The sequence below is a fragment of the Stegostoma tigrinum genome, chromosome 23 (genome assembly GCF_030684315.1).
Source record: "Stegostoma tigrinum isolate sSteTig4 chromosome 23, sSteTig4.hap1, whole genome shotgun sequence".
Lineage (NCBI taxonomy): Eukaryota > Metazoa > Chordata > Chondrichthyes > Orectolobiformes > Stegostomatidae > Stegostoma > Stegostoma tigrinum.
The window spans coordinates 46,258,015-46,272,592 of NC_081376.1; the positions used below are offsets into that span (position 1 = coordinate 46,258,015).

The 14,578-nt window shown below is 47.3% G+C and overlaps 1 protein-coding gene across 1 annotated transcript in view; it reads left to right on the forward strand.

The window, feature by feature from the left end:
- The window catches only part of ciita (class II, major histocompatibility complex, transactivator), a 75,642-nt gene that overhangs the window by 36,166 nt on the left and 24,898 nt on the right, over window positions 1-14,578 (forward strand). The window contains exons 7-10 of the mRNA XM_048551778.2: window positions 1,997-2,089; window positions 3,286-3,381; window positions 5,085-5,231; window positions 6,124-6,267. Of these exons, the coding sequence (XP_048407735.1) occupies window positions 1,997-2,089; window positions 3,286-3,381; window positions 5,085-5,231; window positions 6,124-6,267 (480 nt within the window). The remainder of the gene's footprint in view (window positions 1-1,996; window positions 2,090-3,285; window positions 3,382-5,084; window positions 5,232-6,123; window positions 6,268-14,578) is intronic.

Sequence of the window (14,578 nt, forward strand, 5' to 3'; positions counted from 1 at the left end):
CAGTGACCTGCTTGGTTTCTAATCTTGCCCTCAGACCTCCCTGGATGGGGCACACCGGCTCCACTTTGATTGGATGCCTGGTCCAGAAGAGTGACCAGTTTGCTGACAAAATTCAAGGAAGACTCAAGCTCGTGATGGTTTGCCTTGGCACTCATAGAAACAGTCACATCCAAGCCACTCTCCTTCTCTCTTGGTACCACGCATGGCCAGAGCATGCTGCATCAATCAGCTCCCAGCTCTCTATATTTAGTCTGAGGCAGGCAGGATTAACTTTTCCTCAAACTCTCCTCCTGCCCATTGCCTTAATTTGCCACTTCCCTTTGGTCACGTGGCTGTGAAACAGAATTCAGACACTGCAACCCGACCTCGCTTGAATATTGTACAAATTCTGAAACTCTCCTCATGAAAGTTAGGTACCATCATAATCTTGACTGAAAATTGAGTTTTCAAATCTCCAAGGTGCCTATCCAGCTTTCAGCCTACACTCCATTCAACTGCGAGAACCATCGCATTGATCACGCCTTCCTCAAAGTTCAGCAGGAATCTTTGGATCTTTGCCAGGAGTAGTCAGCTCCCTGATCCAGGACTTTTGTTGTCAACTGTCACATCCCTAATATTAGTCAATGAGGTTAACAAATTGACCGGGGATACTCCTTGAGTCGGACTCAATCAGAATGGGGTTAATTAAAATCGAAGGTTAAATGAAAGGTGGAAGGGATTGCTGTCGAATGTAAGTGGTTGGTTGGGCAGGATGGCCTGTTCCTGGGCAACAGGTTCAGTGTGGCCTTCCTCATCTGAACAGTCCCGTGACTCATTTTAGCCAATTACAAGCTCTTGGAGAAACCTGTAGCAACTGGACAGGAGCCGTCGTGACAAGAATCTCAACTAGTTGTCACTGGAGCTCAAGTGGGTTGGCTCACATGTTGCTGCCATGGCTTGCCTTGTGAACGAACAGGCCGATTCTCGAACTGTAAGTCTGTGGCCCATGGGACAGGACGTTCTGGAGGCAGAGGGACCCAGAGGGCCGCAGCTCTGTCTCATCAATAACTCAGATGGATGGGCAGGTTGGCTTCATTTATGACCGACTGTCAATGAGCGCCTCCCAATCTTTAATGACCAATGGTGCCGCACCTTAAGGAGAGATTGCAAGTAACTTAGTAGAGTTTTCTTTCTCCTCCCTTGGAACACTGACTGTTTGAGAAAACAGGATCTAGGCAGCAGGACATAGGGAAACAATGTCCAGCCCGTTGATGTCGGGGTTTTGCTGGAGTACTTGTAGACCTGGTTTGAAGAAGGATACTGGCATTAGATTAGATTTACAGTGTGGAAACAGGCCCTTCAGCCCAACAAGTCCACACCGCCCCTTGAAGCATCCCACCCAGACCCATCCCCCCTATAACCCACACACCCCTGAACACTACGGGCAATTTAGCATGGCCGATCCACCGAGCCTGCACATCTTTGGACTGTGGGAGGAAACCGGAGCACCCGGAGGAACCCCACGCAGACACGGGGAGAATGTGCAAACTCCACACAGACAGTCACCCGAGGCTGGAATCGAACCTGGGTCCCTGGCGCTGTGAGGCTGCAGTGCTAACCACTGAGCCACCGTGCCGCCCCCTATTTATTGGATGGTCTTCCTGTTAAATTTGGAGAACATGCTGGCGGAATTTCTCCAGTGCTGCTGATACACAGATCAGGTCTCTGTGGAATGAGCTGACGAAGACTGCTGTGTACAATTGGATGTTTGCTGCTCTGTGGTGGGCTCGCTTGTCAAAGGCCCACTCTGTAGTTTTTAGGAGTTGGAGCTGGTGCAGCCAATCCAGTGTAGAATGACCTCCCCAATGATGACCTTGTGGGAGATGTGCCTCCTTAGCTTAGACTGTTTATTGATGCGTAATTGATCTCGGATCTTGCTTTAATGAGCTACAGTTTGGCTGAATTTTTTTTGTCAATTTGACTCAAGCTTTATTGTGTTTCCTGTCACTTATTTCAGCGGCCAATGGAGATTGCCCGAGTGCTCCAGGAATTCAAGCTCAAGATTTTACTAGTTTCACAGATGCTCCGAGAGCAAAGTGTTTAAGAGAAGGTGAGGAACCCACAAAAACATGGCATTAAAACCTCAGTCTTAAACTAGCTCATGTTTTACTGTAGTCTCCATTAAACCGGTGTTTTCTAGACACCAGAGCTACAGTATTTTAATCACCCTGTATTAACACAGGTGGAACTTTAATCGAGGCCCCCTGACTCAGAATTAGGACCACAACCACTGCACCACAAGAGTCCCTCAAGCCATAACGTAGGCTTATCCTCATTCATGGGATGGGTCTGAGAACCGTTTTATTGTGTCACCGCACCCCAAACAAGAACCTGGACATCCTGCTGCAGTGGGGATCATGATGTTGTAATGTAAAAACAACTGTTGACAAAATGCTCTTGGAGATCAGTGGTTCACAGAAGATGCTTCATGAAGGAAATCCCTACTGGAGTCATTCAGCTCTGGGTGTAGCCACTGGAACTGGTCCCTGTACTGAATGCCTTAACCAGTCACAGGTTCTGAAAGGTGTATTGAAGCAAACTATATTGATGTCCCCTTTGAATGCAGCTCACCCAATATCACAGACCCATGTTGAAAACAAATTTTAATTCAATGTGGTTCATAGGATTGACAGCCTTTGTCTCTGCATGCTTGTGTGTGCATGTGTGTGTGGGTGTGTGGGAGTGTGTGTATGTGTGTGTGTGTGTGGGTGTGTGGGAGTGTGTGTATGTGTGTGTGTGTGTGTGTGTGTGTGTGTGTGTGCGCGCGCGCCTTTCTCTCTGCATCTCTCTCTCTCTCTCTGTGCATCTCTCTCTCTGTTCGGCTCTCTGTGTGTCTCTCTGTCTCTTTCTTTCTTTTTCTCTCCTCTCTTTGAGTGCGTCTCTGTCTCTCTCTCGCTCACTCTCTGCATGTCTCCCTCTATGTGTCTCCTTCTTTCTCTTGCTGTGATGCTTTATCTTCACACACTCTCCCTTTATATTTATTGCTAAGGCAATATGTCCAGGATTGAATCGTAACTCTCCCAGTTTTCTACCTTGTGACAAGAATCACTCATAGGTCACAAGAGTTGGTGACTTGGAAAGAACAAATCCAGCTCCTGTTGATATTATGGTTTTGAAAAGGGGTGGGGGTGGGTATTGGAGTATTGTGAATGCATTCAATTGAAAAACACTGTCTAATTGTGACTTAAGTACAGAACAGTTTTAACTTTTAGCTATGACATTCTTTTTAAAATAATCTTTTATCAGAATCTAAAACCAAAGTCAATGAAATAAGTACAAAACCAACTCTCCACTCTCCATTGGATATTGTCGAAGAGCGAAGATTTATCCAAAGTAACCATGGTACGAATATAAAATGAATTTCTCTTTTGACAAGTTTGGATCTTGACACAGCTAACTATAATTCTTCTAACAGTTTTTGAACATTGCACAATGAACAATCAGGGTGGTATGGTGTTCTGGGTGGAATAGTGGCTCTGTGGTCTGCACTGCTGCCACACAGCACCAGCAACCCGTGCTTGATTCCAGCCTCAGGTGACTGTCTGTGTGGAGTTTGCACATTCTCCCAGTGTGTGCGTGGGTTTCCTCCGGGTGCTCCAGTTTCCTCTCCCAGTGCAAAGATGCGCAGACTAGGTGGATTGGTCGTACTAAATTGCCCGTAGTGTTCAGGAATGTGTAGATTAGGTGGCTCTTGGGGATAGGTCTGGGTGGGATTCTCTGAGGGTCAGTGTGGACTTGTTGGGCCAAAGGGCCTGTTTCCACAATGTAGGCATTCTATGAATGCAGGGAGTGTTTATCCTCTAGATGTTCTGCAACACTTTGAAAGGGATGTACCCTTTCAGGAGGAGGGGGAATCCACCGGTTTGTCCTGGGCTTGCTCAATCCAGGATCTTGCTGCTTTTAAGCCCTTTGTTGGATATTGGGCCAGATAGTACAGAGGCTAGAAGACCAGGGTTGCAAGGGTATAAACTTGAAACAGTAAATGTAAATAAGAGTGATAAAAAGAATGAGGCTGCAATTAGCTGGAATGGACTAGCAAAGGAGTTCAGTGGCAAAGACGGTGGATGACAAAATAGCAGACATTTAAGAAAATAAGTCATGGTTCACAGCAAAGATGTGTGAGAAAGAAAGGTTCGAAGAAGGGGAAAACCAACTGTGGTTTTTTAGGGGAGCTAACAATAGCATAAAATTGAAAGAAAAATCATACATTGCGGCAGAGATTAGTGGTAAGCCAAAGGATTGGTAAGCTTTCTAAAGCAACAAAAAAAATCCAATAAATGGAGAAAATAAACTTTGAGGGTAAACTTGCAAGTAACATCAAGACAGACAGCAAGAGCTTCTTCAAATAGTTAACAGAGAAGGCACAAGCCAAAGTGAACATAGATACAATAATTTTCAGGCCGGTCACAAAATCTTCTCTGTTTGGGTGCCCAAGAGGCACTTTCAAAAGAGTGAGAGGCTGTATGGTTTGAAACTCTCCTTCCCACTGTCTCATCGCTATCTCACCTTGTACCTATATTGTCCCAGCTATGTCCATGAGTGGAAGCCCTGGAAGTCTCAGGGCAACATTGTGAAGGTGTAGCCCTGACAATAATGGATCCATGTCCCCACTTCTTTGTCGGTTGGCTTGAGAAACAGAGCATTTCCGAGATGCTACCACAAGGAAAATATGTCACTTCTAGTAAATTGCCATGGAAATTGATGTATGTTGAGGTTTAAAACTCTCCCCTCACTTCTCAGATCACAGTTTGTTTAATCCTACAGCATGGCCTTCTCCCTACTAAGTGTAAGTCTGAAGAGTACAGACCACTCCAGCCTGTCTTCCCTTAAATATTACCCAGGCCCAGTCTCAATGGGCTGAATGGCCTATGCCTTATGGTCTTATAAGGTAATGATGCTCATTTAATGAGCCAGTCCAGGCATGATGGGTCAATGGCCTCCATTAGCACTGTAACACTTCTGTGGCACTGATTCAGAAATTTTCCACATTCTGTACTGTAGCAAAACTAGAAATATGTACCAATGCATGGGAATTGTCATTTTAGGTGAGGAGAATCCACCTCCTTCTCCAGAACATTTTACCAAGGCAGTGGACATCATGTCTCCAACATGCTACCTTTCGGACACTAACCATCTGAAGGAACTGAAAAACTACGTGGCCCGGATTGGATCAGACACTTTATTCAACTCAGGTCTGGAAAGCTACAAACTATTTATGGGATGTGATTGGTCAGATTAGATTTGTGTCTTCCTTTGGTTCTATCAAATTACAATTTGGACTTACAATTTGCTTATTGCCTGGTGAGGATATATGGGTTTGAGTCTTCAGATTAAATGCGGCCATTCCACTCTAAACCGAAACTGTTGTAAATTTATTGCTTAACTCATTGGTCAAAGCCTTCAGATAATCTGTCTTAATAGCCTCTTGTGGAGGTTGGGGTCAAATCTTGGTCAAAAACATCCCTACGTAGCTCTTTGAGATGAATCACAACATGAAAAATGCGATATGCGACAAGTTGTTATTGTCGATTGCATGGGGAGGCAGATGGGAGATTCCAATTTTTATATCAACAGTAAATACACAATGGAATGTTGCAATGTAAGTTCATGCTTGTAAATCGTATTAAGATATACTGATTGGAACTGGATGAAACATTGGCACTTGACCCAAGGTATGGAAGGAATGAGTCAGTGCAGCTTTCGCGCATCTGCCATCTAGTGGCCTTGGGGGGTGTTACAATTAGCAAGAATTGCAGATGCTGAAGTTGGAGATAACACAGCACGGAGTTGGAAGAAGCACAGCAGAACAGGAGCAGGAAAGTTCAGAAATTTCTGAAGAAGGGTCCCGACCCGAAACATCAGCTTTTCTGCTCCTCTGATGCTGCCCGGCCTGCTGTGCTCTTCCAGCTCCATCTAGTGGCCTGGCTCAGATTGGCAACAACTGTTGCTTCTGCCGGGGAATCAGGGGTTGGGATCATCAAGTGGAAGGGAGGAATAGGAAAAATAAATTGAAATGTGGGGGGAAGAAAAGAACCATTAGGAACAAGGTTTATAATTACTACATTTCATATTTGCTCATTTCAGCCAGAGGCAATGACTTGATTGTTATCAGCCCAGTTGTCAGCTCCGCTGGTTGCCAGTTTTTCCAGCCCTATGACATCCCACAGCAAGTCTTCAACATGCCTGTCAATGGAGCTGTTCAGCCAGGATCCTCCACCTGCTTTTTAGGTCAGTGTCAGAAACTATGCTTTTGTCACTGTTTCTATTGTTGCTGAACAAAGAGACCTTGGGGTGTAGGTTCATAATTTCTTGAAAGAGGAGTCACAGCTAGACAGGTTAGTGAAGAAGGTTTTTTTGTACACTTGCCTTTATCAGTCAGTGCAATGAGTTGGGAGGTCATGTTGCTGCAGTATAAAACATTGGTTAGGGCACTTTTAGAATGCTGCATTCAATTTTGGTCTCCCTGCTATAGAAAAGATGTTGTTAAACATTCAGGGTTCAGAAAGGATTTAAAAGGATGTTGACAGGATTGCGGGGTTTAGGCTATAGGGAGAGGCTGACAGGCTGGGTCTCTATCAGAGGCTGTAGGTGTCCTTATCGAGGTTTATAAAATCATGAGGGGCATGGATAGGGTGAATAACCAAGGTCTTTTTCCCAGGGTAGGAGAGTCCAAAACCAGAGGGCATGGGTTTAAGGTAACAGGAGAAAGATTTAAAAGGGACCAAAGGGTAACTTTTTCATGCAGAGGGTGGTGCATGTATGGAATGAGATGCCAGAGGAAGTGGTGGAGGCCAGTACAATTATAACATTTAAAAGGCATCTGGATCGATATATGAATAGGAAGGATTTAAAGGAATATGGGCAAATGGGACAAGATTAATTTAGTATCTGCTTGGAATGGACGAGATGGTCCTGTCCTGTGCTCTATAATTCTATGTGGGACTAGTTTAGTTTAGCATTATGGTCTGCATGAACTGATTGGACTGAAGGGCCTGTTTCTGTGCTGTATGACTCTGACTCAGTGATGCATAAACAATCTGTAGGTGGCAAAGACAGTGAAGGTATGATGCGGTGAATGGCCTCCTATGCCATAACCTGGAAATCTATGATAATTTTTAATGTTTGATATACCATACATTTCTGCCAGCACTTGCAGTTTATATGACTCATGTTAAGTATCTGAACACATTTTTAAAAAATCTTCATGGTATTTAAAAAATCCTAGTTCATGTAACCATTAACGTGCACAAATGGACTTCCACTTTAATGAACAGACAGATTGACACCTATGTATTGAAATAGGCAGCAAAAGAATTTTCGGAGATTTTCAAGAGTTTTATTGTAAGACTATAGTTTAGCACAATTGTCAGTTTCCACCTTTCCCTTCTGGACATTTTCCTTGTCCAGAAACTAATTACCCACCAGTGAAGTACTCAGCTCTTTGCTATTTTTGCTTTTAATCAACCCGTTCAGAAGTGCTGTGATACACATTAACAATCTACCTTATGGCTGTGGGTCTGGACCAATGAGTACACAAGATTTCCCTTCTTGAATGACATTTGTGAACCATATGAGATTTAGTGAAAAAAAATCGATGACACTTTCATGGTGCCTGACTATCTTTCCAGATGTCTGCATGGCAATTGACATGTTAATGGAATTTAAATGCTGTCATCCTGTACAGTTGACAACAAAATGTGAGGCTGGATGAACACAGCAGGCCAAGCAGCATCTCAGGAGCACAAAAGCTGACGTTTTGGGCCTAGACCCTTCATCAGAGAGGGGGATGGGGTGAGGGTTCTGGAATAAATAGGGAGAGACGGGGAGGCGGACCGAAGATGGAGAGAAAAGAAGATAGGTGGAGAGGAGAGTATAGGTAGGGAGGGGATAGGTCAGTCCAGGGAAGACGGACAGGTCAAGGAGGTGGGATGAGGTTAGTAGGTAGGAGATGGAGGTGTGGCTTGGGGTGGGAGGAAGGGATGGGTGAGAGGAAGAACAGGTTAGGGAGGCGAAGACAGGTTGGACTGGATTTGGGATGCAGTGGGTGGAGTGGAAGAGCTGGGCTGGTTGTGTGGTGCAGTGGGGGGAGGGGACGAACTGGGCTGGTTTAGGGATGCAGTTGGGGAAGGGGAGATTTTGAAACTGGTGAAGTCCACATTGACACCATTAGGCTGCAGGGTTCCCAGGCGGAATATGAGTTGCTGTTCCTGCAACCTTCGGGTGGCATCATTGTGGCACTGCAGGAGGCCCATAATGGACATGTCATCTAAAGAATGGGAGGGGGAGTGGAAATGGTTTGCGCGTGGGAGGTGCAGTAGTTTGTTGCGGACTGAGCGGAGGTGTTCTGCAAAGCGGTCTCCAAGCCTCCGCTTGGTTTCCCCAATGTAGAGGAAGCCACACCACGTCTCCCGTATTTCCCGCAACACGCCCCTCACACCCCGCCCCGCCACAACCGCCCAAAGAGGATCCCCCTCGTTCTCACACACCACCCCACCAACCTCCGGATACAACGCATCATCCTCCGACACTTCCGCCATCTACAATCCGACCCCACCACCCAAGACATTTTTCCATCCCCACCCCTGTCTGCTTTCCGGAGAGACCACTCTCTCCGTGACTCCCTTGTTCGCTCCACACTGCCCTCCAACCCCACCACACCCGGCACCTCCCCCTGCAACCGCAGGAAATGCTACACTTGCCCCCACACCTTCCCCCTCACCCCTATCCCAGGCCCCAAGATGACATTCCACATTAAGCAGAGGTTCACCTGCACATCTGCCAATGTGGTATACTGCATCCACTGTACACGGTGTGGCTTCGTCTACATTGAGGAAACCAAGCGGAGGCTTGGAGACCGCTTTGCAGAACACCTCCGCTCAGTTCGCAACAAACTACTGCACCTCCCACGCGCAAACCATTTCCACTCCCCCTCCCATTCTTTAGATGACATGTCCATTATGGGCCTCGTGCAGTGCCACAATGATGCCACCCGAAGGTTGCAGGAACAGCAACTCATATTCCGCCTGGGAACCCTGCAGCCTAATGGTATCAATGTTGACTTCACCAGTTTCAAAATCTCCCCTTCCCCAACTGCATCCCTAAACCAGCCCAGTTCGTCCCCTCCCCCCACTGCACCACACTACCAGCCCAGCTCTTCCACTCCACCCACTGCATCCCAAAACCAGTCCAACCTGTCTCCGCCTTCCTAACCTGTTCTTCCTCTCACCCATCCCTTCCTCCCACCCCAAGCCGCACCCCCATCTACCTACTAACCTCATCCCACCTCCTTGACCTGTCCGTCTTCCCTGGACTGACCTATCCCCTCCCTAACTCCCCACCTATACTCTCTCCACCTATCTTCTTTTCTCTCCATCCTCGGTCCGCCTCCCCCTTTCTCCCTATTTATTCCAGAACCCTCACCCCATCCCCCTCTCTGATGAAGGGTCTAGGCCCAAAACGTCAGCTTTTGTGCTCCTGAGATGCTGCTTGGCCTGCTGTGTTCATCCAGCCTCACATTTTGTTGTCTTGGATTCTCCAGCATCTGCAGTTCCCATTATCTCTGATATTATCCTGTACAGTTGGATGCCTTTAGGACACTAGTCTGGGCCTCTCATCTAGTGGCATATTGGAATGTTACTGCATTAGTCATCCAAAGAGAATGGCACAGGATATGGGAGTGGGGCTATATGAATCAAGATGTATGATTGTGGACAGAAAGGAAAGGGTTATGATGTACCTAGAAGGTTGTGAGTGATGTTCCAAAGGTGCTTGTCTTGGAGATGCTCTTAGAAACTGTATGTCTGAGTTACCTAGAATACAAAATCTGAAGATCTATCAAACAGCTGAAACAAAATATATAGACCCTTAAACCCTTAGATTTCTGTACTTGCACATTGTAAAATCTTGTCTCTGTATACAGAATTTTTGTTATTACCTACTCTTTATGTGTTTTCAAATATAACAGACAGGAGTGATTTTTGAATAACAAGGGAAAGTTTGTTATCACCTTTCGAGTGATATTTTAAAAAGACATCAGGGGCAATTTTTTTTACTCAAGAGGTTGGTTTCTGGATGTGAGTTTGCTCGCTGAGCTGGAAGGTTAGTCTTCAGACGTTTCGTTGCCTTTTTTTTAATTTGAAAAAAATATACTTTATTCATAAGATGTACAAAAAAAAACATATTTATACACCTACCCAGTCATGCAAGCTGCTCCTGGTTACCCAGGGGGTACATACATCAACTAAAGGAAAAAAATAAAGAAGAAAAAAAAACGAAGCAAAGAAAATACCCCGGCAGTCGTCACCCCGCACCCTGCACCCCGCACAGTCCCAGTTGGCCCCCTGACCAGTTGGGGAAGGCGCCAACTGGGCCTAGGTACCAGATAGGGCCCTTTTTTCTATTCTGGACGAGGGGTTTCATACCGTGGTCTTTCCCCACCGCGCCTTGGCGGCGGCTGCCCCAAGCTTTAGCGCGTCCCTCAGCACGTAGTCCTGGACCTTGGAGTGCGCCAGTCTGCAACACTCAGTCGGGGTCAGTTCTTTCAGCTGGCAGACCAAAGAGCGTCTATCACCGCATTGATGGTCCTCCAGGCGCAGTTGTTGTTGGTCTCGGTGTGCGTCCCGGGAAACAGCCCGTAGAGCACGGAGTCCCACGTCACGGAGCTGCTCGGGACGATTCTCGACAAATACCACTGCATCCCCCCTCCAGACCTCCTGCGCATAGGCACACTCCAGAAGGAGGTGATCGACAGTCTCGTCCCCCCCGCAGCCACCTCGAGGGCAGCGTGTGGTGGTGCAGAGATTCCAGGCATGCATAAAGGATCTCACTGGCAGAGCCCCTCTCACCGCCAGCCAAGCAATGTCCTTGTGCTTGTTTGAAAGTTCTGGCCATGAGGCATTCTGCCAAATGACTTTGGCAGTCTGCGTGGGGAACCACATGACGGGATCCACCCTCTCCTTTTCCCGAAGGGTCTCGAGGATACTACGTGCTGACCACTGCCTTGTGGTCAAAGGTGTTTCCTTTCAAAAATTTCTCCACGAAGGACAGGTGGTACGGAACGGTCCAACTACTCGGAGCGTCCTGCGGCAACAAGGCCAGGCCCATCCTTCGCAACACCGGGGACAGGTAGAACCTCAGTAAGTAGTGACACTTGGTGTTTGCGTACTGAGGATCTACGCACAGCTTGATGCAGCCACACACAAAGGTAGCTGTCAGGGCGAGGGTGGCGTTCGGTACGCCCTTTCCCCCATTTTCCAGGTCTTTGTACATGGTGTCCCTGCGGACCCGGTCCATCCTCGACCCCCAAATGAAGTGGAAGATGGCCCGGGTGACCGCAGCGGCGCAGGTCCAGGGAATAGGCCAGGCCTGCGCCACATACAACAGTACTGAAGGCCCCTCGCACCTGACAAACCAGATTCTTACCCGTGATGGAGAGGGACCAGAGCGTCCACCTGCCCAGGTTCTGCTTCAGTTTGGTGATACGCTCCTCCCAAGTCTTAGTGCACGCCCCAGCTCCACCAAACCAGGCACCCAGCACCTTCAGGTAGTCTGTCCTGACGGTGAAGGGGATGAAGGAGCGGTCGTCCCAGTTCCCGAAGAACATGACCTCGCTCTTACCCGTATTGACTTTGGCACCCGAGGCCAGTTCAAACTGGCTGCAGATGTCCAATAGTCTACTCACCGACTGACGATCGGTGCAGAAGACGGCGATATTGTCCATGTACAGGGAGGTCTTGAACTGAAGGCCTCCGCTGCCTGGGATAGTCACACCCTTCAGGCTCACGTCCTTCCTGATGGATGCGGCGAAGGGCTCCACACAGCACACGAACAAGGCAGGAGAGAGCAGGCAGCCCTGCCTGACTCCAGATCTAACAGGAAAACTGTCCGATTCCCACCCGTTGATCGAGACTGGCTAACGATGTTGGCGTAGAGCAGCCGGATCCAATTGCGGATGCCCTCCCTGAACCCCAATTTGGAGAGGACGTCCCTCATGTAAGCATGAGACCCCCTGTCGAAGGCCTTCTCCTGGTCCAGGCTGACGAGGCAGGTTCCACCCTCCTGTCCTGTACGTAGGCGATCGTATCCTCGATGAGCGCGAGGCTCTCAGCGATCTTCCTGCCCGGCACAGCACAGGTTTGGTCAGGGTGAATCACCGACTCCAGGACAGACCTGACCCGGTTGGCTATGACCTTGGCCAGGATTTTGTAGTCCACGTTCAATAGTGAAATGGGACGCCAATTCTTAATTTCTTCCCTCTCCCCCTTCCTCTTGTAAATGAGGGTGATGATGTCCATCCTCATGGACTTGCACATTTCCCCTGCCCGAAGCACACTATCGTACACCTCCAGCAGGTCCTAGGCGACCAGGTCCCACAGAGCGAAATACAGCTCGACCGGTCAGCCGTTGCTCCTGGGAGTCCTATTCCTCTCCAAGGAATTGTGGGCTCCGGTCAGCTCGTCCAGGGATATCGGCCGGTCCAGCCACTCCCTCGTGCCGTCGTCTAAGACCTCCGTGATAGACGACAGGAACGACTCGGAGGCCGTGCTGTCCGTGGGCTTCGTGTCGTACAGAACGGCATAGAAGGATCTGCTGATCCTCAAAATGTCGGGCCGAGACGACGTCACCGAGCCGTCGTCCTCCTTCAGCCGGCTAAGCACAGAGCTCTCTTTGTGCACCTTCTGAAAGAAGAAACGCGAGCACGTCTCGTCCTGCTCCACGGAGCGGACCCTGGACCGGAAGATTATCCTGGAGGCCTCCGCGGTGAAGAGCGAGGCTTGCTGGCCCCTCACCTCGTGGAGGTCCTCCGTGACATCAACCCCCATCAACTGCAGAAGGAGCAGGTTCTGCACCCTTTTCGAGAGTCACGACAGCTTTCCCCGCCTCTCTCTCCTTCCGAACACCCTTGAGGACAAAGAACTTCTTGATGTTCTCCTTCACCATCTCCGGTTGGAATGCCATGCTTCTAGGAATTCTCGTGCGTGTCTCTGTTTGGCTTGTCCTAGGATGGATGTGTTGTCCCAATCAAAGTGGTACCCTTCCTCATGTGTATGTAAGGATACGAGTGATAGTGGGCCAACCGGAACTCCATCAACAAACACATTGATTTGGAGTCAATCTACCATCCCCTGAGAAAAAGAACAGGAAATGACATCACCAATGCAGGAAATGACATCACCAACCCAAGGAAACCTAACCAGATAAATAGAAAGCGGGACATAGCACCAGTGCTTTGTTGGAGGCTCACTGATGATGTTACGTAGAATGGTAATGAAACGTCTGAAAACGAATCTTCCAGCTCAGCGAGCAAACTCACATCCATAACCTCAACCTGAGCTACAAATCTTCTCAAAACTCGCTAGGTTGGTTTATATTTGTAATAAATTTGTTGAAATGGTGAATGTGGCTACTATTTAGGTAAGTACATAAATAGGAAAGGTTTGGAGGGACATGGCCAGGGGCAAGCAGGTGGGACTAATTTAGTCTGAGATTATGGTTGGCATGGGCTAGCTGTAGCAAAGGTTCTGCTTCCATGCTGTATGAATCTATCATATCTCTTTAAGTGCACAACATACAAATGAATGGATGTTACTCATAACCATAGTGACAGATTCTCTGCACTGTTGCACTCCAGGCAAAGGCTCCAGAAATTATTCTGTATTGTACACATTAGTTTAGTTGTAAATAAACCCATCAGAGATCTTCAAGTAAGCAAAATCTGGTACCTCATTAATGTTGTGTTTAGATAATTCAAGAATATCGTTCCATGGTATAATGTTGAGATTTACTGATGATGTTAACTTGGTGGGTGAGAGATGGGATGTGCATTAAGGATGAAATAAAGAGTGGGTAAAGAAAATTTACTTTGTTAAATTTGAGTTCCAAGTGGAACAGAAGAGTGCATATAGGCAAGTCAATAAAGGTGACTGTTGTCTGTGCTGTGTTGCCAACCATTACCACCTTGGGGTCAGATGCTTTGCTGCCATCACCTTTTTTGCTTGACTGGATTGATGGGCCTTACTGGTTTACAGTGATAGAAGAAAACTACGAGTGGGTTCTAATGTGAATAGGCTCTTATCCTAACAGGATATAGCTTATTGAATAATAACAATCAGGTAGAAGTTACATTGGTAAGATAGACATTGCTACAAAGACTGTGAAGACACCTAGGATAACAGGTCTGATCAGTTCGAGATGCTAAGGTACTCTGCCTTTGCCCCTTAGACATCATCAGATTCATGGGAGCTTAATGCAGTCCCTAACATTAACCTTGCAGAAACATTTTCTTTTACACAGTGGTCATACAGCTAGCTAAGGTCTTGGAGAATAGAATCCCAGTTCCATTTTCAAGCTATAAAAAGTGAACTTAGTTAGATCACAGAAAGTGGAATCTGTTTTCAGCAGTACAGTATCTCGTTTTCAATCCCTCCCTTGTCTAAAGGTGGTCTAAAGAAAAGAAGGATTACAAATAATATTTATAAAAATTTCTCACAAACAAGGTGATAACATGTTGACCACTCTGTCTGATACCATTATTGAAACA